The 18674-nt window shown below is 42.0% G+C and overlaps 1 protein-coding gene across 4 annotated transcripts in view; it reads right to left on the bottom strand.

Moving 5' to 3' along the window:
* The window catches only part of slc4a11 (solute carrier family 4 member 11), a 96472-nt gene that overhangs the window by 17956 nt on the left and 59842 nt on the right, over positions 1 to 18674 (bottom strand). For 3 of the 4 annotated variants that reach the window (XM_069719567.1, XM_069719568.1, XM_069719570.1), the window contains 7 exons: positions 17981 to 18013; positions 11585 to 11666; positions 10115 to 10238; positions 6074 to 6283; positions 2355 to 2439; positions 1264 to 1389; positions 546 to 659 (listed from right to left, as the gene is read on the bottom strand). In XM_069719567.1, the coding sequence (XP_069575668.1) occupies positions 546 to 659; positions 1264 to 1389; positions 2355 to 2439; positions 6074 to 6283; positions 10115 to 10238; positions 11585 to 11666; positions 17981 to 18013 (774 nt within the window). The remainder of the gene's footprint in view (positions 1 to 545; positions 660 to 1263; positions 1390 to 2354; positions 2440 to 6073; positions 6284 to 10114; positions 10239 to 11584; positions 11667 to 17980; positions 18014 to 18674) is intronic. The other variant, XM_069719569.1, reaches the window with a different exon arrangement.

Here is an 18674-nt window from a genome sequence, read left to right as displayed (position 1 = left end):
TATTACAACTGCATTTTGGCATCGGAGTCGCCGCCCCCCACCCCCTTTTTTTTTTTTTTTTTTTTTTTTTTTTTACTCATCGTTGCCCGATTCTGCAGCTTCCAGCCATTAGGGTGGTTTAAATTCTCAACCAATAAATCACTGCTGTCGGGTTAAAAAAAAAAAATTTTAAAAAAAAAGTTTATGCTCTGCGTCGCTCTGGACTGAATGTAAAGTTTCCATGTTTGCGATGAGCGAGGCTCTTGACCCTCAGCAACCGACCGTTTCATAACAGCAGTGACGAAGAAAAAGCTCTGCTCCTCATTCCTGAGAAACACAACTTTTCATCATCAGGTCCACATGTGTGAACAAACAACTTCATTACTCCAACGCTGCTGTTTTCTGCTAAACTAGAGAGCACACGAGGACGCAGGAGCTTTTTTAGCCGCTGCTCCCCCGTCTTCATTACTGACGTGATCTTCTTAGTACTCCACCCTCGGAGTGAAACTGAAAAAATAAGAGCGTTTTTTTTTTTTTTTTATTTGAGTGAAAGAGGAGGAGCCTACCGCTGATGAAGATGGCGAGGGGAGCCGTGGTTAGAGGGATGACCAGAGGAGAGCCGGCGAACAGCGAGTAGATGACCCCGCCGATGCTCTGGCCGATGATGGTCTTCTTGACATCTGGACGGAGAGGACACACACAGAGAGGACGCAGGAGGAAGTCCTGATTAATGCCTGCTAGGTTCCTCTGCAGAGCTGAACAGAGGCCGAAGTAGGTTCCGAATTTTGTTTGTTAATGTCAAATAATATTGTGGTTCTTCCACAAAACCGATGAAATACACTTTTAAAAAAAAACTTACAAATTCAATTATACATCTTTTCTGTCCTCACTGAAAATCTCTGTGCACTGGAGACTTCATGTTGCTAGTAACACTTGTTGTTGCATTTTTCAACCAGAATTGTTCAAATGGAAAAACAATCCTTCATATACATGAACTCAGGTAGATTCAATACCTACAGCAAGTCGGTTCCTTGATGAATTCTGTCATATCCTTGAATTTCTTGTGAAGTACTACAGTATCTACACATTTTTGTCAGTTATTATTATCCCAATCCTGTAATTATTTAGAGTGAAGTTTGAATTATAGACATTACAGTGCTCACAATGGAATAAATTACAAAACTTGTACAACAACCTGCCTGATGAAATTAAAATTAAATAGTCTGAGTCTGTTTTACATCCAACTCTTGAAGTGAAAAGTGTTCACGTGTTCGCTGCTCTTACCGATCTCGCCACGTGTGCTCTCATCATTGAGGGAGCCGAAAGCAATGGCGGGGAGGAGGATGGCGATGTAGAGGAAGATGGCTGTGGTCATGTACTTCAGCAGGGTTTTATTACTGCCAACTATACCTGAGGGGAGACAAACACAAACACATGAGTCATATTCAGCTCATAATGGAGCAGAGGAGGCTCAACACTTTCATTTCAGAGCGACAAAAACATTAACAGGCTTCATCATTCAGCATCTCGACAATACGGAGCATCCAGTTCGTACAGCGAGACGATGCTACAGGAGTCTCCCGCTATACCTAATGCCCCTTTCCTTTCCTTTTTTGTATTTTATTTTATTTTATTTTTTTTTTTAAATATGAGTAATTTGTTCCAGGTTTTGTGCAATCCATCATTTTGTAAGAGCAGTTATGGCTTTTACCCCAATGATGGATAACTCATTTTGGAATAAAACACTCTAATTGGGCTCTAATGTGATCACTGATTTTTTTTTTGGTCCTGTGACCTTCATCAGATGATCATTATCGGATGACACTCACAAGACAGAAATATCTTGATTTTGTTACCGCCCAGCAACACAGTGCCTGTGGATGTTATGAAATGAGGAAAGCAGCTAGAAAACTCCTCTCATTCACTCTAGTTTTTAAATTAAACAAAATTTTTGGGAAAATTCACAAGAATATCTGGCGTCAACAACTTAAAAGCATTCAGAATTTATTCCTTTGCTGAGGTCAAGTAGCATGTGAACATTTATTCTACTGGGGACACACATTTGTTGATAAAGAATATGATTGGATGAGTCAATAAAATGACCAGCCTGGTGCTTTTTCTATATGAACGGAAAGAGAAATGCCTGCTGACTTGGAAATGACAACATTATCGGACATATGGAGATATATGGGAGCAGTGAGACATTTGAGACTGTCACTTTAGCGAGTGACGACCCGAGATGTGACACAGATGCAGCACAGATGTATCCGAGCCAAGAGGGTGACAGACAAACGACGAGCTGCCAGAGGCCCCCCGGCGCGTGGCGTAATAAGGCCGATGATTCACTTTCACTACGAGCCCAGAGTCCGACCTACCATCTGTGAAGTCAGAGGGGTAGAAAGGCAGTCGGCGGCAAAAGTCCTCGTAAATCCCCCGGCCGGCTTTCAAGAAGTCTTTGCACTGCGGAGAGGAGGGGAGGGGAAAGAGGTTAGATTTCCTACAAGGACACACAGTCTCACTGAGTCCAAGCTGCGCCACCTGGAGGCGAGAAGAGGAACCGCAGTCATACGTTTGGATGCACCAACTCGGATGTCACAATTTTCAATAAATGTTAAGACATAAAAAAATATGACAGCTTTTTATTTCTCTCCCTTCTTCATTTAGCAATTTTTTTGGGGTCCTTTTGTTCACTCCTTTATCTATCCATCCTTTGACTTGTTTGTTTTTATTATTCATAATTCTTATTATTTTTTTGTTATCTTATTTCTGTGCCATTATCTGCACGTTTGAAAATAATACAAAGATTTATCCAAAAAATAAATAAAGTGACATAACACGCAAGGAATTACATACTAATCAAAATAATGTTAAAGAAAACCAAATTATTATTCCTCAAAGTAGCCATGACAGCTTTGCTCACTATTGGTAATATGTTAACCAGCTTCATGAGGTCGTCACCTAATGATTTTTAATGAACAGATGTGGTTCATTAAAACTTAACAGCTGGAATGACTTTCAGTCTTAATGCTTTGGAGACTGAGGTGGTGTTGGCACTTTTAAACTTCTGTAGTAATCTATATGGCAAAAACAGCTCAACTTAGTGAACAGAAACAAGATTCCATCATTACTTTACTTATTTTTTAATCTATCCAGGACAACAACACTATCAACACGATCGGTTAACGGGTGGAAAATCTCCCCTCGCTGTCCTTTTACCTGTGACAGTGCAGCAGAGGTTGAGCTCCGCCTTTAAGCTCATTAAAGCGATTTCAGTGTAGCTCAGCTATGTGAATAAATGTTACTAAACATGTGGACACTTTCATTTTGTCAAAGTAGCTCTCAGAGGGAAAAAAAAAAAAAAAAAAAAAGGTTGGAGACTCCTGCTTTATGGCAAAAAAGGTCAAGAACTTTGAAAGTGCACTCACAAAAACTATAAAACACTCTGATGAATACCAAGGGTTCCTCCTGCTGCAGAAGGAGTTCAACAGAGCTACCAGCCTCAAAGGTCAGAGTTCAAGCAGCAGACACATCTCAAAATTTGGGAGGAGACTGTGTGAATCAGACCTTTATAGTCAAACTGCGGCAAAGAAACCACGACTGAGGGAGACCAAGAAGAAGAAGAGGACTGCCCGGACTAAGAAACAACAGGAATGGACAGTAAACCAGTGGGAATCTGGACGTGGAGAAGGTGAATGGATGTTATCTGTTCTGCACATGTGGTTCATGGAAACATGGAAGAGACGGTGTGATGGTGAAGAGGCTTTGCTGCTGCCACTGTGGTCGATTTATTCAGAATTCAGAAGGCAACTCTCAACCAGATGCCACAAAACTCTCCAACGACACACCATCCCTTTAGGTTTGAGCTGAGCGAGTGAGAAACACACATCCAGACTCTGTAAGAGCCGTCTGATCGAGGAGAACAATGCTGGAGTGACTCATGCAAGTGTCTCAGCACTGCTTTTGCACGACGGTTGGACCTGCTGATGAACTTTCCCTGCTTGTAGGTGGCATAATTTGCTTTGTGCAGGACCAGTTTGACAGTAACTCCCACTTGTGGAGAAATTGCGGCCGGTTAAACAGAAATGAGTTTGTCAAATAAACGTATACGCACGAAAAAATTACGTCCTTGTTCATGCATGCTGTTTCTCCATTTATTGCTCTGAGGCATTTTGTTTAATTCAAGCCCATCTTATCCACGGTGACCTCAAAGAAAAAAAGAAGCACAAAAAACAAAAACAGAAGCAGAGAGCCCGAGGCCGTATCCTGCTTTGAATGTTCTTTTATTTGACGCTGTGCTGCAGAAAATGACACATTTAAATTCACAATTGCCTGTTTGATGATTCAGCTGAGGCATAGTGAATTCCATGCAGGGCTCTCAAGTTCGAGATCATTCGAGTCATCGGCATTAGTGAGGTGGTCCTTCAAAAAAAATAATAACGGTGTAATCCAAAACAAAATAAGTGGTTGGATTTAGATGGACGTTAAATAAAGATCCCTGGATGATGGAGAATGACAGAGAGGTGACAGCAGCAGCAGTGAGGGACAGGAGAGTATTTTTAGAGAAGTCGGGACGGTTGGAGAGGAGTCACGTGACTCCAGAGGAGACGTGAAGTGCTTCTTAAAAAGATCAGCTTCCAGATTAAAACCCAAAAAAGGGAGTGAAATGTGAAGTCCCGATTGAGCTTATTAAGTAAATTATCCAATTAGCCAGTGTATCATTTTCTTGATGAGCATATCTTTGGGTGGCAAGAGGGTGTGTGTGTGTGTGTGTGTGTGTGTGTGTGTGTGTGTGTGTGTGTGTGTGTGTGTGTGTGTGTGTGTGTGTGTGTGTGTGTGTGTGTGTGAAGAGCTCTCGGGGAAAATCATTCCTGCCTTGTGTGTCATCTTAAAAAAGTTTTGACAGTGTTTGGCAGAACGAAGAAGTTTACTTCAAAGTAAACAACGAGAAAAACAAACAACAGAATCAGCATCTTTTTTTTCCTCCTCGGCTAGTTTTATGAAGCCACACACGGCTGTTCAATGAGGACCGTTCATCCATTAAATACATCATGGAATCATTTATTATTACAAGGGAGCTTTTTTTGTGTGTGCGTGTGTGCGTGTGCGTGTGTGCGTGTGTGTGTGTGTGTGTGTGTGTGTGTGTGTGTGTGTGTGTGGCCTTATCGCCAGCTTTTTGGCTCAGGTTTGATAAACAAACGTCTCCGAGAGGAATTACTGTCCACCTGTTTGCCATTCGTTGTGAACGGTCGATGGAGTGAGGCAACGGAAAAGGAAACACATGAAAACACAAAAACAATTTGGCCCTTTTTTTGTGTGTTTTTTTTCTTAAGGTACAGGAAAGTGGTTTGTTATGGCGAGTGGTCCGATGTCAATTTTTGGATGTTGAAAGAATGAGAGAAGCAGGCCTTGCCTTTCTCTCTTATTATTATTTTCTGCTTCCTTTCAATTCCACCTGCTTTTCCAATCTCTTCTTTCCACTTTCCCCTCCATCTGTCCTTTTCCGCATAGCCCTCTTTCACTGAGTGGCACTGAGCCTTTCAAGCCCTGGGATAAACACCTAACAAAATGCTGCGCAATAAAAAAAAAAAAAAAAAAAGAAAAGAAAAAAAAACACAAGGGGAAATGTCTAGGAGCCGTGGCCTGTCAGCGGCAACATTAAGAGGAGATGTTGGTCCGTGGCATCGAGCGGAGCCCCCCCTAGGAGGTCTGTGTGTGTTGATGTGTGTGCGTGTACGTGCACATGCATGTGTAGCTAAGGGGTTCTGACAGGACTGTGAGAGATGTAAGGTCATTTACACACTGAGGAGGGCTGGCAGGAGTTGATGCTGATTGATTAGGGGGAGAGAAAAGATACAAGAGTGGAGCCAGTCGAGCGAGGAAGAGGAGGAGAGGAAGAGGATGTGGTGGTGGAGGAGGAGGTAGGGGACGGGGAGAAAACGATGCGAGAGTATATTTGGAAAAAAAAAAAAAAAAAAAAAAGGTGGAAACATGCAAGATGACAAAAAAAAAAACAAGTGAAAAGTGAGGGAGGAAGATGAGGATGTTTTAGGACCCTAAAATGGGATATGCTGCTCACACACACATACAAACCTACCTTGAGGGGTTTGTGACTGCGAGGGTCGGTCTCCTCCTTCCCCAGAGCGGTGGGCTGCTGGTTGGTCGCTGTCAGCTGGTGCCGCTGGAACACCAGAGCCTCCTTGAACTCCTCCTGTGTCTTCGTCTCCAGCAGCTTCTGCCTGAAGGAGATGTCGGAGAAGAGGGTGGCGAACGTCCTGCCCAGCTCCATCGCCGTCTTGGTACTTTTCTGTGAAAGAGACGGAGAAGCAGTTTGAACGTGTTTTTGCTCTGACTACGTCTGGGAAGAAACATCTGGCTCCTGAGCAGCTAGTTGCTAACTTTGGCCGACTGCTGCAATTCATGGAAACAATCAAAGTTTTTAGAGACTTTTTGGTAACGAAGTCTCGGAAAAATGTTGATAAGGGCTGTGACAATAAGTCAAATTGGTATCCAGGCCACAGAACAAAAACAATAAGCTGAAAGACATTAAAATTCTCCTCAAAGCTAAAAGGGAAGAGCAGATTGGGGTCATCATTTTCTAGATGTTGTAAGAATATTGATTACAGCAGCTTTAGTTTGGTGTTAAAACATGTAATTGTTCATTAAATGCTTTAAATGTTCAGTTTCATAGTTTTAGTATTGTCAAGTGCTGTCACAATATTCTGTAATGCATATTATACAGTCTTTTGTCAAAATGTTATTGTTTTTTTATTATCATCTGGTAAATCTATCTATAAATTGCTTTTCAATCAATTTCAAACACTTTATTATATCAGGATATTACAATATAAGAGCAATAACAACTGAAAATGTATCTGTTACTGTCATAAAATGTACAAAACCTCTTTTGCACTATGCACCAGAATGTCAAATATAAACTGGTACATGTAAACTACTTACTACTACTTAAAAAGGTGGCTTGAATAGGTAATGGGCATTGGAACAGGTTTGTGTGTATTTGGGCGGGTGTCAATAAACCCACATCTGCTCTGAGTAATGCTGTCACAAGTCACAAAGTGCGGCAGAGTGATGGAAATGTCGTGCTGGCAGGCTGGGAGGCAGCATGGTGCCATGGAAGTCTTGTTAGCCAGGTGGTGATGACTCCAATGTTGTCAGGCTCAGTGTGTACAAGCAGCAGCTGCAGTAAATAGATCAACTAAAGCCTTTAAGCTTTACCGCAGTGGTAACTGAATTTCAACCAGTGCTGAAAGAGCCCAGAGAATGGATGTTGATTCATCTGAATTCTCAGTGAAGGAACAGAATAGCATACCTTAAGTCAGGTCAGTCAAGGAAGAAATATGCCACTGCTTGCTCTGAACAGTTTGTACTTTGAGTCTCAAAGACAGTCAGCTATAGTCAAATTTCATTTACAGAAGATGAAATGGATTCTAGAGGAGAACCCCATTACACAAAACATTTGCAACCACATTAGCAGCTCATTGAGACTGTATGTCGTCAATGCTAACTTTAAGATGCCAACATGCTCAGAGTGATAATACTAACATGTTGGTGTTTTGCAGGTGCTAGTGTTTAGCATCAGTACAACTGAAGTTGCAGTTATTTTGAAATAAATGAAAGCATTAAATAAGTTTAAATGCTCACTTCCATGGTGATCGGTGCGGTGGATCTGACTCGATCTGATTTGGAAACGGCAATACTACGTCCCACCCACCGTTAGCTGTAACCTGACTGCACCACAGGCCTGTCATTCAAGCTGACATGCCCCCTCCAAAACACAGATTTTTGAGATTCATTTTTGACAGAATATTTTTAGATGGAGCACCAGAAAATGAATAAGAACGAGCCACTTTAGCAAACAACGCTGAATAACTTTAAATAAAATAAAATGGAAAATTGATTTGGCCTATATAAGTGCCTCCTTGCTCCGCCCACTTTCTCTCACTTAATGGCACCAAACCCTGGTCTTCAGTTTGTTTTAGATTTTTACCTTATTTTTGTCTTTTATAAATCAATACCATCTTTCTTTTGCGTCTAACTTTGAGTTGTGTGCCTTCTTGTGTTGCGGCTTTCGAGCCAGGCGTAATATAATGGGGGCTCGTCCGGGATACAACACCAAGTTAGATGCAAAAGAAAGAAATGAAAAGCAGGACATTTTTAAACAAAGGTCACATCCGTTCAGCACGTTCATTCTGGGTAAAGCAGAAAAAAAAAAAAAAGAAGCCATAACATTCTCTAAATGGCGGGTGATGGAAAAGGTCCTCCCTTACACATGCTAGATTACATACATTACAAAGGAATTCCTTTCATCATCATCACCATCATGCCCCTTTGAAAATATTTTGTCTCGCAGAGGCAGTCAGCATCAGGGATAATTGAGACATAATAATGCTTTATGTTTACTTGGGGCTTAGATTAATGTCTGCGAGAATGCCATTAGTGGTTTTGATTGCTGCTTGTAAGATCGGTAAAGAGGGTGCTGTGGGCACGGCATGCACGAGGGTTCAAACGAGACACAAACCAAACAAACAAACAAACAAACAAACAAACAAACAAACAGAAAACAGTGCAGTTAGCTGAGGCACCGCTGATTGCTAGGTACATTCCACCTCAACCCGCCCCCTGCTGTTGGTGAAAATAGTGTGCTTGCGTGCTTGAGGGAGTGGTGGAGGAGGTGGTGGTGGTGGTGGTGGGTGGGGGGGGGGGACCGCACTGAAAGTGAGGCCAGCATTAAGAAATCCGCGTTTTTCAGCAGGAGGAGGTTGAGAACGGGAGGGGAGTTGGAGAGGGAGGGGGGGGGGGGGGCGAGGAGGGGGGGGGTCATTTGGAGAGGGGGCACCAATCAGAGCCATCTGAAGACAGCAGAGTGATGCGTGCGTGTGCATGCATGTGTGGGTTTGTGTGCGTGTGTGTGTGTGTGTGTGTGTGTGTGTGTGTGTGTGTGTGTGTGTGTGTGTGTGTGTGTGTGTGCTGAAGGCTCAGGACGAGGCAGTTGAGGACAGAAAGGTTGAGTGGTTTGATGGGAAGTAGAAAAGAGTTCATGTTTTGATGGGAGGCAGGGATATTACAGGATATGTGGCACTCTCCATCGGCTGCAGCAGCCTCTCCAGAGATGCACAACGGTGACCCCGAGGGTTCAACTGACAGGACTCTGGTGCCCACACAAGACACTCAGAGGCCCTTGAATTGATTTCAGCTGAGCAGACGTTTGGCAGCTCTCACGTTATAACTCTAGATATTTTAGTGAATTAGAGAAGAAATGTAAGAAAAAAAGTGACCTCAAAATAAGAATGAACACTTTGAGCACAAAATGTAACGTGTTTCCTTTAAATCCTGACGACATTTTATGGAAAATGGTGGTCGAAAGCAGTTAGGTTCTTATTTTTGTAATAATAACAGAATGGAAACCATATCTTAAAATGAATACTTGCAGCCCAAACATTTACTTACTGGTTTAATTTCTATAATGTTTGTCTTTCACCACATTTCCAATGCGTAACCACAAAGTCTGCAAAGCATAAATGAACGGAAGCACTTTGGTTGTTCATCTCTGGCCTTTTTTTGTGTTTGTATCATTTTTTTTCTAAATCTTTATTGATATTTTTACTTTGTTATGGTGGTTTTTCTGCCGGTTTGTCTTCTTGCTTTAAATTACAGAAAACACTATCCGAGCTGTCCTCATCGGGACCTTGTTTATGTAACATTGAGTGGATCATTGGCGTCTCGTAGGTTTTCCCAGGGTGGGGTCATAAAATCTGTTTAAAACCACATACAAAAGAAGAACATGGAGATCCTTGTTCTCCCTATAATTTAATTCAGGACTGAGTTTCTTTGGCAGGTGGCTGATTTCACAAGAGCTATTTTCTTTAAAGGGCAGCAGCTGAAAACACTAAGGGAGGATTTTAAATTAATTTGAAGGAGAAATATTTTTTTTTTATTTCAGTTGGGTGCACATGAGCATGAATTTAGTGAACTATATAAAGAATGGATGCAAACATATATTAATTATTGACATAAGAACAAATACTGTTTAAAAAAAAGTTGATCTTCTTTGCTCAGCAATCCACCAACAACAGATAAATCCCACGTATCATTTCCTCCCTCCGGGGGTGGCAGTTACCATTTTGAGCGGGGCCAATATCAGGATGACATAGCGGACCTCGCAGCAGTTCTCCCCCCAGTTTTGCGGCCTCTCCAGGCGGGAGATGCACACGTGACGCCTCTGGAGATGCTTCACGTTGCAGCTGAAGCAGAAGGGGGAAAAAGAGGATGTTTTTATAAATGTCAAGGGCTCACCTCACCGGCCGCGCCCTTCATTTCCATAGATTAACCTCCTTCTCTGCAGCAACAGTTAGATGCCATTCACGATGTGTTCTCTTGCATTCAAGTGCTCACACAGCTGCAACATGGGAACGCACGAGGACACACAAATATGCCGCACACAAAAATCCTGAAGTACAATGAGTTGGATTAAAATGTATTTCACACAAGATTTGAACAGTGCATTATGTAAATCACACGGGAATTTATTCACATATTGTTGTTGTGCAATGAAAAATAACTAATATGTCCAAATATGGTGATTTTGATTTTCACTGAAAGTTTGTGTTCCTTTCTTAAAATGAAGTTGTCCAAATTTTACAATGCACTGTGGTACATTACATAGAAGCATTTCTGTTCAAAATAATTGCAAATATCCGGAAAAATATAAATTGTTTTATGATGGGTTCAGTTAAATTTAGGTACATAAATGACGAGGTTTAGGAAAACAGTTTGGTTTGTATAAAAATGTCTTCTTAAAGTTGGAAAACAGGAAACAAAGAGCATTCGATGTTTAAGTCAGAAGTTTTGGTGACCCGTTTATCCACCTTGTCCTTGTCCCTGTGTGGACTTTATACTCTTGTCTCTCTTAACGGCATCACCACACTTTCTCCTTCACTGTCATCATAATTACTGTGGCAGCAGGAGAGCTCTGTGACTTGAATGTAAATGTATTCTTTGGGGTGCCTGTTGAAAATGGCGCATGCTGTCCCTCCTGTGATGACATTCTCTTTATGATATATAATAACTATTCATAAACCCATTGGACAACCAGAAACATCATAAATAGAGTTTATGAGCAACTAACCCTGGATATACATGATTTTCTTTCATTAATTAATTATATTTTTATTTTTTATATTTTTAATTATATTTTTTTGTCTTTATTTTAAGTGCGAGCTTTGCGACATATGTCTATAAAATATCAGAAAACAGTGAAAAATGTAGTTTCCAATTAACCGAAGTCTTCCTCAAATCACTTGTTTTGTCTAACCGAGACTATGAAAGACAAATATATGAAATTTGTCTTTAACATCATTAAACAAAAACATTGAAAAATTCTACATCAAAAAATTGCTATATTTGCTTGAAAAATGCACAAAAATAATCAATTCAACTCTCAAAATTATTGTTGATGAAGGGGTTTTGTTGATCAACCAATTAAATAACTGATTCATTGGTAAACACACACACACACACACACACACACACACACACACACACACACACACACACACACACACACACACACACACACGGTATTGCTTACAGGATGCAGAGCCAAGACTGCTGGTACTGGATCCCGGTGGCCGTGGCTGTCACTCCCTGGATCGTCTCTGACAGCAAGTGAACTGTGGGGCAAAAGTCAGAGGTCAAACACAAGTTAGCTGAGGTCGACCTCACGCCTGGCTTGATCCTCACAGGTTTACTTCCTGCTACAAGGTGAGGATCTCCTCCTTTTTCCTGTGTTTGGCCTCAGTCGTGTCATCCCTCCCTCCTGTATGATGAACATGTTCGTTACCACATTAATAAAAGCCTCCAATGTTTAAATCCAGAGTATTAGTGTATATTAAAAATACATTCTGGCTCTCATTTAATGCTTCGAGCCAAACGGTGTCAGCCAAACCACTAAAATGTTCAATAAAAATCTCCTGCCTCATCCGCCGTGCCAAGCCTCTCGATATGATGTCTACATCAGAAGTGTCTAACGAGCTTGCCTTCTGCCTTAGACGGCGATGCCAGGCTGCACTGTGTGTAAACACCACACCACGACCGGCTAATAAGGATGTCCATCCAACCTTAAGACAACAGCAATGCCCGTGTTCGCAGATAAAATTTTTTTTTTTTTTTTTTAATAACAACACAATCCACTGTGCTGCCATGTTTACAGAGTACAAATCATTAAACATAGGCAAGTGGGGGCACAGCTGGAGACGGCTCAGTGATTCTTGATAGGAGGAATCTCCCTTCTCACGCACAGAGTGATGAATAATCGTGTTTTGGGGGTTATTCTTCGGCAGCCCTGACTATCCCAAACCCCCTCAAGAAGATTCAGTGTGTTTTGCCTCGCAACGTTCCTCTTCGATTCATCAGAACTGAAAAAAAAAAAAAAAATCACTGGGTGGAAATGTTTTGTATCGTAAGCAGCGGGGATGATCATTTCCATATCATTCAGATTTTTTTCCCTGCCAGCGGTTTCTCTCTCTTTCTGTCTTGTCTTTGTCTTTCCCTCCATCACTCTTCTTTTCTCTCCCTCTGCCATGCAGTCTCATCAATAAAGTATCCTCCATTCATGCCAGAAAATGATGGGCGTCACCATGACAACAGTATCACAGTGCTCAAGGAGTGAGAGCCAGGAGGGGGAGAATGAGGGATGGGGGGGGGGGACGCAGAGGGAGGGACAGAGAAATGAGAGAGAGAGAGGATGTAGATAAAGAGTAAGAGGGGAAGAGAGGATGGAAAGAAGTCTGTTGAAAAAGGAATGACAAGGAGAGAAAAAGACGCCAGCACGTGTTGTGGAAGAGAGTGAAGGAGAGGCGGGAGGAGAAGGAAAAAAACAAGGGAGACAAAGGGGAAAAATAAAAGAAAGAGACAGGAAAAGAGAACAAGAAGGAGGGTGCGTGCAGAAAGAGAAGAATTAAACTCAAACAGGAGAAACGGGGGCAAACAAGGACGGAGGGAAGAAGGAAAAATAAAGAATCACAAACAAGGAACGTGACAAAAGCAAAAAACGAGAATGCGACGAGATGAAAAGAAGAGCGGGAGACAGAAGGATGAAAATGGGACAGAGGAGTGGAGGAGACTGGGATTCAATTCAATTAATAGCAGTAAGCCTGACAGCCATGTAATAATCAAAAACCATCCAATTTCTCATTGACGTCAGGGATGAGAAGAGGAGAGGGACAAAGACGGAGAAAAGAAAACAGAGAGATACAGACAGAGAAAAATAATGATTAAGAGATAAAGAGGAGAGGAGGAAGAGGAAGAGGAAGGAGAGGAAGCAACGAGGAGAAAAACACAAAGAGAGAAGCGTGTCGTGAAGGTATCCGTCGTCCATACCAACAGACCGGGTGGCCAACGGCAGACCGCCCGAGAGAAGCTAACGACTAACGCTGCTAGCCTCCACATCGTGGCCGTCTCTTTGAAGTGAGATGGATTGTTTCAGTGTTGAGAGCGGTTCAACAATCAGGGCACAGCGTGAACACGGTCAGGTTTAAGGGTTAAACGCCCATATCGCTAAAAGTGGAAAGCTTCTGCAAAATTACAGACGATTTGTGAGGTCTAGAGTTATGATTCATGCTGACAGCTCTCCCTGACTTTGGGACAAATGTATCAGAAAACCTTCACCAGTTATGAAGTCTGTTACATAATATTTTCTTCAACTACAAAACACATTCAAACACCTGAGAGAATTTTTGATCACTTTTTAACATGTGACCTTACATGTTAGAATAAAACACACGTGGATCAACTACTGTCTCAGGAGTTATTCCATCTTGGCCACAACTCTCAGTTCACAGTTTATCCCCTTTTTAAGCAGACAATATGATAATATTGTGTTATGATTTTTATTTGCCTAATTCAAAGCGATTCCCAAACTGTGGTGGTGGTACGCAGAGCTTCATCTGGTGGTACAAAGGAGCTTTGCAAAAAGGCCTAAAAGTTGCACTTCAACGGGCCACCGCCCATAAAACTGCCATTTTAACTTATTTTATTAGATAGTCACATTATGTACAGTGCATCTGGAAAGTATTCACAGCGCTTCACTTTTTCCACATTTTGTTGTTACAGCCTTATTCCAAAATAGATTAAATTCATTTTTTTCCTAAAAAAATTCTACACACAATACCACATAATGATAACCAGATTTTTTTTTATTATTTTTTTTATTTTTAATTTTTGCAAATCTATTAAAAATAAAAAACAAAAAAATCACAGCCTTTGCCATGACACTCAAAATTGAGCTCAGGTGCATCCTGTTTCCACTGATCATCCTTCAAATGTTTCTACAACTTGATTGGAGTCCACCAGTGGTAAATTCAGTTAATTGGACATGATTTGGAAAGGCACACACCATCTATATAAAGTCCCACAGTTGACGGTGAATGTCAGAGCCCAAACCAAGCCATGAAGTCCAAAGAATTGTCTGTAGACCTCCGAGACAGGATTGTATCGAGGCACAGATCTGGGGAAGGGTACAGAAACATTTCTGCAGCATTGAAGGTCCCAATGAGCACAGTGGCCTCCATCATCCGTAAATTGAAGTTTGGAACCACCAGGACTCTTCCTAGAGTTGGCCGGCCGGCCAAACTGAGCGATCGGGGGAGAAGGGCCTCAGTCAGGGAGGTGACCAAGAACCCGATGGTCACTCTGACAGAGCTCCAACGTTGCTCTGTGAAGAGAGGAGGACCTTCCAGAAGGACAACCATCTCTGCAGCACTCCACCAAGCAGGCCTGTATGGTAGAGTGCCCAGACGGAAGCCACTCCTCAGTAAAAGGCACATGACAGCCCACCTGGAGTTTGTCAAAAGGCACCTGAAGGACTGTCAAACCATGAGGAACTAAATTCTCTGGTCTGATGAAACAAAGATTGAACTCTTTGGCCTGAATGCCAAGCGTCATGTCTGGAGGAAACCAGGCACCGCTCATCACCTGGCCAATACCATCCCTACTGTGAAGCATGGTGGTGGCAGCATCATGCTGTGGGGATGTTTTTCAGCGGCAGGAACTGGGAGACTAGTCAGGATGGAGGGAAAGATGAATGCAGCAATGTACAGAGACATCCTTGATGAAAACCTGCTCCAGAGCACCCTGGACCTCAGACTGGGGCGAAGGTTCATCTTCCAACAGGACAACGACCCGAAGCACACAGCCAAGATAACAAAGGAGTGGCTTCGGGACAACTCTGTGAATGTCCTTGAGTGGCCCAGGCAGAGACCAGACTTGAACATCTCCGGAGAGATCTGAAAATGGCTGTGCACCGACGCTCCCCATCCAACCTGATGGAGCTTGAGAGGTCCTCAAAGAAGAATGGGAGAAACTGCCCAGAAATAGGTTTGCCAAGCTTGTAGCATCATACTCAAAAAAGACTTGAGGCTGTAATTGCTGCCAAAGGTGCTTCAACAAAGTATTGAGCAAAGGCTGTGAATACTTATGTACATGTTATATTTTCATTCTTTATTTTTAATAGATTTGCAAAACTTTTAAACAAACTTTTTTCACTTTGTCATTATGGGGTATTGTGTGTGGAATTTTGAGGGAAAAAATGAATTGAATCCATTTTGGGATAAAGCTGTAACATAAACTGTGGAAAAAGCAAAGCACTGTGAATACTTTCTGGATGCACTGTAACATTACTGATCATTTAAAATTAATTTTAAGATGGCTGCAAGATCCAAAAAGTGGTAGACGTAAGTGGTGGACCTTACCGGAGTCGGCAGCTGAGCCGTTAAGTGGTGCCACTTAAAGCAAGAATTCAAAATGAAACTTGTAATTTGAAACAGGAGCGTTATGTTATTGTTATTAAGCCTTTCTGACGATGTTGTATTGTTAAAAAAAATTTGGTATCTGAAGTGGGAGGTGCCTCTTGGGAAATTTGGCTTGTTGTTCATGGTCTGAAAGGTTTGGGAACCTTCTGTTATTTAGCCGGTGCTCATTGATTTTAAAGGGTGTGGATGATATAACAGAAACCCATCAGTGTAATGCATTCTGCACACAGCTGAAGTGAAACCTTTCCAAAACATTTTCAAGAAGTTACTGTTTATTGCAGGACTGTTGTATGGATTAGCTTTAGCTTGGTGTAGCTAATAAACTGCCAACTGAGTGTATTTCGCCATGCATTTATATAAACAAAAGCAAATTCCCTGAATTAGAGGTAAATCCTAACGCCAATGTCCCAAACAGGAAGGACACCGGACGGCCTCCCGGGTTTTGCATGTCAAAGCGCATTCAGATTGAACGACCCGTTTGTTAGCTAAATAAATATGGAGCTTTTTATGAATATGAAGTTTGTTGAAACCTTCATCGTTCCCTCCACCTCCCCAACTTCATTCCCGTGTTATTTTCTATACACTCTTGTGATCCAACCTGACTTGGAGGAGCAGAAGAGAAGACGATTTTTGGTGTGATCAAGTGAGAGACTAATTAAGACGCGAACATTCAATACTTGTCAGTTATGTAAAGATTTCTGCATGGTTTCGTCAGCTTTTGCTATGCAAACACTGCTGTTTCCACACAGAGAAAAGAAGAAGGAAAAAAAAAGAAAAAAAAACCTCCCAGATGCTCATATCAAATGTGACAAACTTCAATGGAAAGTGATGAAAAAATATGAGGAAGGCAAGACTGGATGGCTGGATTGGCCTCTTTGATCTCTCTGGATTCTTGGTGAATTCTTTAACTGCGTTACCCACATGGTTCGGTTGGAGGGCGGAGGGTGGGAACAAATAGCAATTTCTGCAAATCACATGAGGATAACGCTGTGTGTCACAAATAAGGGAGACAAATCAGTGAAATATCCCAAACCGGTCAGAAAACGGGACTTTAATAAATCTTTTTTGGTTTGGTTGAACATCAGAAGACGGCAGGATATATAAAGGAGATGTGAAGTTTCTCCGTCGATGTGTGACTCCGTCCATTATGCTCAGAGGTGACCTCAATAAAGCCTCCTGATCCTGTGGTGCCTAAAAGATTAACTGTGGCCTCAACCATCGTCAGACCTGCCAGCAAACACAGACACACACACACACACACACACACACACACACACACACACACACACACACACACACACACACACACACACACACACACACACACACACACACACACACACACAAAGAGAAATGATTGGTTTCCTTCAAAGAGCGTGGAGGTTGTGTGTGTGTGTGTGTGTGTGTGTGTGTGTGTGTGTGTGTGTGTGTGTGTGTCTGTGTGGCGAGGCACTTTGAGAGAGGTGATTAAAACACAGGAGCGCTCCGTACAGCGGTGGCGGATGAGACACTTACTGTATATTATGAATCCATCACAGCCAATCACCATGCAGCGACAGATGCTGTGATGTCACGTGGTGATGAGAGGGCTACTCGGACTGGGTCAATGGTGAAACCTTGTTATCTAGAGAGGTTATCAATTTCTAATCTTCCGCTGGCTCGTGCGAAAACTAATTACATTAATAGTAAATACACCAGTGACCTGCGTTGATGTAGTGTCGTACAAGACTTTTAAGTAATGCAGCTACATCAAGTTAATTTTAATTATCTGACAGAAATTTTCTGACCATTAGACTATAAAATGTTTTATTCTGCCAAGTAATTAGCACATTATTTGAGGTTAATCCTATGAATCTTAACTAAATGGATTTATTCATTTAAATTTCTTGTCACTTTGGACTTTTCTTCACAATAAAGAGCCTTATTGGACAATGAGTCTCCTGCGGGTTGATTTAAGGGGGAAGATTAAGAGGCATTGATATCTATGACACGAGAGGGTTCGCCGGTGCCTGTAATCATTTGATGACTCGATGGATCGACCCAGTCCTGAGCGTGGAGGGGGGGGGGGGTCGACACAAACGGCTTACTGATGGTGATTGATACAGAAAAAGCAAACCACTGATTGCAGCCTCACGGCGGGCTGATGCTGACATTTTCATCCAATTAGCACAGCTTACCGTCATCAAAGAAAACGAAACTTTGAGACTTGTCTGCATGTGGAGAAGAAGAAAAAACAAGAGGAGAGACAAGAGAGTCAGTTCAGTCACCTTTTCCTGATCAACAGGCAGGTTTTCAACAATCATACATAAGAAAACGACACTCAAACACACACGCACACACACACACACACACACACACACACACACACACACACACTCATATATAGACACATTTTCTGGTTAACAGGCACGCACATAAATATCTCTGCCGAACAGAAGCTTCATTTCCTGCCCTCCTTTACCTCATGCATATTAAATATCATTTTCCAGAGAAAATCCCTCAATGTCTCGTCTTTGTTGGGCACGGCGAGATCTTATCTTGATTACTGTCTACAGGCTATTACCAAAAATTTGATTTTTATCACCGATAGCGGCTGTGTGTTCGGCTCGTGCGAAGAAACCCAAAGACGTCAATGAAGGGATCAAGATGAGAAAAAAATGACACGCATGGCCGCCATTTTTCATGTGGCGAAGACCTTAATTAATGGTTTCAATTTAGTATTCAGATCATTCCCGCAGAGTGTTGCAGAGAAGGGTCACGGTGGAAACTCAGCTGGTCAGTGGAGGATTTATTATTACTGTAAAACGAAGAAGCATTGCTGGTTGGTGGTTTTCCTGTTGAACTGAGCTAATTATGAAACAGAATATTTAT

The sequence above is a fragment of the Brachyistius frenatus genome, unplaced genomic scaffold (genome assembly GCF_029030835.1).
Source record: "Brachyistius frenatus isolate BFR_SWC_R1_liver_20210118 unplaced genomic scaffold, ASM2903083v1 Contig_217, whole genome shotgun sequence".
In the NCBI taxonomy this organism is placed as follows: domain Eukaryota; kingdom Metazoa; phylum Chordata; class Actinopteri; family Embiotocidae; genus Brachyistius; species Brachyistius frenatus.
This window is presented reverse-complemented; position numbering and strand designations above follow the sequence as displayed.